This window comes from Protopterus annectens, chromosome 7.part0, assembly GCF_019279795.1.
Source record: "Protopterus annectens isolate FY-2018-M chromosome 7.part0, PAN1.0, whole genome shotgun sequence".
Lineage (NCBI taxonomy): Eukaryota > Metazoa > Chordata > Ceratodontiformes > Protopteridae > Protopterus > Protopterus annectens.
In genome coordinates, this window is record NC_056739.1 from 1,197,518,935 (window position 1) to 1,197,525,535 (window position 6,601).

The following is a 6,601-nucleotide window of genomic DNA, read 5'->3' on the forward strand; positions in this document are numbered from 1 at the left end:
TTGAAGGGATGAGTCCAAAAGAGCCCTACAGGAAGACAATCTTGGTACAGCATTCTGTGTTTAATTTTTGTTTATTTGTAAGGAAGCCCAGGAAGGTCAGGAGGTCATGGGTGAACACCACATCTGAGTTGAGTTTTGAAAGACTCGTGGCTTTTATTAGACAATTGTCCAAGTAGGGGTAGATTTGGACTCCTCTGGCCCTGCAAAAGGCAATCATAGCATCTAAGCACTTTGTGAAGACCCCAGGAGAGGCAGACAAGCCAATGGGCAGAGGCAGAAAATTGACAGTGACTGGTACCTGCTCTGAAGTGTAAAAAGACAGATTCCTTTATGGGAATGTGCAAGTAGGCATCTTTTAGATCCAGGGTGACCATGAAGGCCTTTGAGGCTTCATGGGTAACTGCTTTTGAAGAGTTAAAATTCTGAACTTTGGGACCAACAGGAACTGACTGAGGGCAGTCAAGTCTAGAAAGGGATGCAAAGAGCCTTCCTTTTTTGGGAACCAGGAATAGCCTGGAACATAAATCAATTCCTTTTAGGTGTTCTGGAACTGGTTCTACTGACCCCCCCCCCCCCCGGGAGCACAAATTCTGGATATGGCAAAAGGCCTCTGTCCTTTGGTTTGGGGGAATGTCTAGAAGGCCTGAATGCTTTTAGTGGTTCTTTGAAAGTGAGCCTGTACAAATCTGAAATAATGCTTAGAACCCACTTGTTCAAAGTGATGAGACACCAACTTTCCTTGAAAAGGGATAGTCTTAGTCCTGTTCTTGTGAGGGGAGGGGAAGGAAAGGGGGAAACAGACTGGGAATGACAAGTCATTGTTGCTCCGCCAGGGGCTTGTGGCCTAGAACTCCCCTTGCCTGGTAGTGTCATAAGTGCACTGCCTGATTCTTTGTTGTTGCCTTAATGTTCTTTCCAGGCAGTGCGCGCCATGTAGGTTTTTGGACTATAAAGGAAACTACCAGTGCTTCGAGGGTTAGCTCCTACCAAATCTAGGAGGCTGAACCTGAAGGAAGTTAAGTTTGCATGGATTTAGCTTTGTCTTCCATTTTTAAGTACAGCCTCAGTTTTAGGCCCAAAGCGGAAATCCTTGTCCAGGGGGTATCCAAAAGATTCGACTGGACATGTTCAGGGAGAGATTGTTCCCTTGGGCATTCATGTCTTCTAATAACAGAACCAGTAGCTAGAGCCCAGCTTGAAGCTTCCGTAGCATCACAGTCACAGTGTAAGGAATGCCTAGCTTGGCAGCTAAAGTGACATAGGTCCAATAATTCTTTTGAAAGATTCTGGTCCTCAATTTAAGTTTTTGGTTCAACTGATCCAGAATGGTTTGGTGGTACTTTATCATGTGGAATTGTCAGTTAAGGACCTTCACAGCTAGTGGCAGAGGTGTAAACTTTTTTTTGCAAAATCTATCAAGAGCCCTACTCTCTCTATAAGTGGGAAGGGTGCAAAGAGGAACTAACTCACTCCTTTGAGTCCTGGGGTCATAACCTCTGGGTCAGCAAAGGGGTTCTTAAAGAAATGCTTGAGAGTCCAGTACGTTATAAAACTGGTCTGGTTTTCGAAGGGCTGGAGGAAGGAAATCTGAATTCAAAGAGGAATACAAGAAAACACCTTCTGCAATGTCTAAAATCGGAGGGATGGCAACAGGCTGGTACTTTTGCAGGACAAGGAATTCTCTAATCTTCTTTGGATTGTGGGTAATCCTGGGCTTCCCACTGGAAAAGCCACCTGATGGCGTGAAGAGTTACCCCAAAGAAATGTCCTTGGGGGAAGGGGGAGAGCAGAAGCCAGGTTTTCATCAGAATCGGACTCTTCAAAGGAAGTCAGGAGGGGTTCATCAAAATCAGACTCCTGGTCAGAATAGTCAGCTGACTCAAAAGGATCAGAAAGGACTTCTGTCAGTTCCCTTTTCCCTGGGGAAGACCCAAATAGAGGGTTGCCTGGATCTGACCACGGAAATTAAATCTTCAGCTAGCCTAACCAAACCTTGCTGAAAACAGTGTGTGGGAGAGCAGGTAGGCCTAGGAATACACCAAGAGGAAATTCCCTTTGTTGGGGTAGCGCTCAGTTTTGGCAGAGGTACATCTGCAATTCTGATGCCAGTCTCTCAAGGGGAATGTGCAGCTGGCGCTGGCCGACACCACAAAGGAGTGTCCCTAGTTCAAGCATGTTCATCAGAAGCACAGACCTGCAGAGCAGCCCAGGACCCAACGGATGAACCAAGTCTTAAGGTTCATGTGGAAGTTGAGGGACCAGACTGAATATCAGACTCCAAACAGGTCTCGATAAAGGCCTGTGCCACCACCTCAGTTGTGGAAGGGGGCTGCGAAAGTGCCTCGCCTCTCCAGTGATCACAAGCCTTGGAAGATTAGCTGACAGAGCAATTGTTGTCAGAGGCCCTAAGCCTGGTCGTTTTTCATTATCCCATTTGCGTTTAGGGATCTCAACCACAGACTGGTGGACAATATCGGACACTGAGAACTTGACTGATGCAACACTAAGGTGCCAAGTTAAGATCTCTGCCCTACGGTCAACAGTCCTAGTGTTGAAATGAGCACAGAAATGGCAGGTACATTCTAATATGGGCCTAAATAGGTGACAAAAAGAATGGGAGTCTCATTGTGGAATCTGCTTACCACAATGGAGACAACTGACAAGAGTAAAAAAGAAAAGGTAAAAAAGGTTCATTAACTGGGTACATAGCTTTAAGACGACTACACCCTGGTGCTAACCGAGCAATGCACTGAAACACTGTTTCACGATCTGATGGCAAGAGCAGATTGAACTAATGAAATTGGCTGGCTCCCAATATATCAGAAAATAGACATCAGGGCGTCTGCCAACTCTTGGAGGAATGAGTTGTTTCCCTCTGGTAGTCAGGCCAGCCAAGGGCTTTCACTGCAGGAAATCTCAAGTCAGGACCAACAGTGAAACACAAACATCTAATTTTGACTGCTGTCCTGGATACAAAGCACATACCAACATTTAATACCTCTATTCAGAGTATGTACTTTGTCCCAGCATTTCCTATTTGACAAGGTGCCTGTGCCTTTAAGTGGCTACCTGGGATCTCCAGAAGATGTAGTCATTCCTTTCACAGTTCCCTTGGCCATATTGTTCCCAGTATTACCTTTTATGAAAAACTCTTGCCTATCCATAAAGGAAAAGTAAAATATCCACATTAATAGGCAATAAGTACACTTAGTTTTCAAATCATGGTCTGGGCAAAACTATCCACTGTAGGAAGAACAATGCACCCAAGTAACTACTACTTTGAAGACAGTGCCATAACAGGAAGGACCATAGACTAACAGCCCCTTGTACAGTAGTAGAGATTAGTCACTCTCGTATGCATTCTAAAGACTACAGCTGCAGGGGTAAGTACAGAGCATGTGGATGCTACACATTTTTATACACAACTAGCAAATTACTTCTATACAAGTAACAGTGCTCAAAGATGAACTTATCCAATTCATCCCCATCTCAGTCCCTGGTCACTCATGGTCATAGCTGAACCATCAGGGAAACGCACCTTAGAACGTAAAAGCAGGCTGAAAAAATCTCCTTATCAAAATTACTACAGCATGCATGCTTCAAGGCTTTATCCAACAGGGAGAACTGGAATCAATACTGGCGAACATGTGAAAGCCCTCAGGACCTTCAACAGCAAAAACATACTTGTGTCACAGCACTGACATGGCAGACAATATTAAACACCAGTCTAACATCTGGAATCTGACTAGTTGCTAAATAGCAAAATGTTGTGGCATCTGATCTATAATGAAATAGATAACTCTTCAATGCTGGGTAAGGGAACAATTCCAATAGGGGAGCTTTTAAAGGGTGCCCACTTTAAGGGGTTACAGGAGCAGTCAGGAGCCTCCAAGATGCAACATCTTGCATTCCACACAATGATTCTCCAACCCTTCTTCTGGAGATTCCACTGTTAGTAAAGACATTTCTGGAGGTTCCACTGTTTTATGAACACTCCAAGCTGGACCTCATAAGCCTCAGTTTTTCTAAAGGAAGTTATTAAATTCTATGTTTGTGCCTTTGTCTAGCCCAGAAAATGGCTTTTCAGGTCTTCAGACATCATATGAACTTGAGAACAAATAATGTACATGCCCTTCCCAACTAACCTTTTGACTCTAAAAAATTCGGTCAAGCATGGTCTTCTTGAGTAAATAAGTCTTGTGCTGGGTGTTAGATGACATGGAACCAATAAAAAGGCAAGTGCTGTGCCACAATCAGCGCTGGTATCAGGTCATTTTCCATGAAGGTGAAGTACAACAGACAACACCCACAGACTTGGCATATCTGCTTTGATGCTTGGGCCTAAACATGCAAAGCCCCCACTGGACCATTACTACCTTGGAAAACAAACCCTGCTTGGCCTGAATGGCACCCAGAGGGAAAAGCAGGCTTCAACTCAGTGTTGAGAACAGTAAGATCAACCAGGGTCTGGTTGACACAACCTATAACACTCCACAAATGGAAGCATATTTTAGACATCAAAGTGGGAGCCAAAAGTGAAACTAAATTTCTGGACCCCTTGTTATTTGCTAAAATAGACATCTGGTGCAATGTCAACCCCTCAACTACTGAGAACTTTGACCCAAGTCATTTCATGCATTTTTTCTAATAAAGGTAGATTAGGCTACAAAATGATCCACCAAATCTTGATCATTATGGTTGAATTAAATCTGCAGTCCAATGATGCATGTAGGGTCAACCCTACCAATCCAGAAGCAAGAGGTCATCAAAGGCATAAACTGAGCAATTTATGTAATGCTAGACTGAAAGAAAACATGTGATTTATAATGTATGCAAACAGAAAACATGGCTTGTTTTCCATTAATGTGTTCTTGTATCTTAAACGATCATTTAATAAAAGTGTGTAAAAAAGAAATACCGGACCCAAAAGTAGGGTCAATCTCTAGTGTTACTCCTGGATATTAGACATTCTTTCCACTAAATGCCTCCCCAGCATGGATTTGCACACATGAACATGGTTAGTAAGAAGTGCCTCACTGCTGATGCCCCCAAAATAAAATCCAACGTATCTGACGTAGGCCTCTCCAAACAGTACTCTCCCTATTGCAAGATGACAAACACATTAGTACTCTAATTCAAAATGTTTACAGTATCTCTATTTGAGGAGATAATTTCCCATCAATTCATAAAGTTGACACTTGCTCTAAATGTGGTACACACAAACTTGTGCTGTAAGCTTTGGAAGTGTGTCTGACCAACAGCAGAAACTCTAATCAAAAGTAGTCTATATACATCAAATATGGTGAACTTCCAGACTTTTTTCATATTAAAAGCTAAAACATCTCTCCCAAAAGACCACTGCAATACAACTGATCCTACACAGCTGGTTGTCTCAGAGTAAAGTCCGCCAACATGAGAGATCATCTGGGGATGAACTCTGGACTACTTGTCTTAGGAAAAAAAACTCTGGGTAGCTGAATGGTCACTTCCTATGAAACTGAAATAGATGGAGTCAGCCCTAAGAATCAGGCAAATCCCTTGGAGGAAAGAGGATTTAGCAAGACAGCAGGCTCTTCCCAGTCAATAAGCATACCATTTGCTAACAAGCCTCCCTTCCAAGCAAAAGAATTCCACAAACCTTCAACTGACAACCAAATAAACTAATAAAAAAAATAAATGTGAATGTATCACAATGCAAAGAACACTTCACAGGTTTACTAGAACTAACCAAACAAAAAAGAAAAAAATTCATGTCTCCATAGCTTGTCTTACCCTTCAAGGCATGCAAAGCAGTCCACATAGATCAAATCACTTGTGTTAAGCAAAAGAGGAAGGGACCTAAAAATCAATCAAGAACAGCAAGGAACTTACCAATTGGGTACTTGTGCTTATCTGTGTCAATCCCAGCATACACCACTCCTCCAAACAGGTCATTCATGATGGAAGCAAGAGCTTCAGCATTTAACATTCCATGCAGAGCTCCCACAAAGACTGTTCTACTTGGATCCAAGCGCTGAGATGGGCTACGAACAAAATTGCTATCAGCTAGGACCCAAGGGATCACCTGCACCTGGAAAACAATGGGTTTACATCTCAAATCAACCATTAAGAATAAGCATCAATGCTAAATGTTCACTTGTACAGCTTTAGTACTCAGTTGCTATAAAAATGCACAAAAAATTCACCAGGTATGTGACCACAAGGATCACATCTTTAGCACCATTACGGTTTCCACTTGTGTACCAAAGTCTAGCTAATATACTTAAAACTACATAGTTCCTACAATTGTACTACTGGCACAGCAGGGTGAAAGCTTAGTGTAAGGAGAGTTAAAAAACAACTGGCACTTAAAATCACTAAATACATACACAGTTAATAGTACATTTCAGCTGAAGGCAGGATGTGGGGATATTCAATAAACAGTTTACAAATGCCTCACACCAACTTGTGTACAAATTCAAAACTACACAACCCTTGAAAAGCTGGGTATGCAGATGGCAATGAACGGTATTTGGCTATGTGCCTTTAATTGCTTCACGGTGGAATTCAAGTAAGTTAATTCTGTTGGTAGAAACCCAAAAACCCCTTTTTTGGGGGAATA

The 6,601-nt window shown here is 42.6% G+C and overlaps 1 protein-coding gene across 2 annotated transcripts in view; it reads right to left on the bottom strand.

Annotated features, from left to right (window-relative positions):
• Window positions 1–6,601, bottom strand: part of CPEB1 (cytoplasmic polyadenylation element binding protein 1) — a 2,007,200-nt gene that overhangs the window by 1,228,013 nt on the left and 772,586 nt on the right. For both annotated transcript variants that reach the window (XM_044077812.1, XM_044077811.1), the window contains exon 8: window positions 5,872–6,070. In XM_044077812.1, the coding sequence (XP_043933747.1) occupies window positions 5,872–6,070 (199 nt within the window). The remainder of the gene's footprint in view (window positions 1–5,871; window positions 6,071–6,601) is intronic.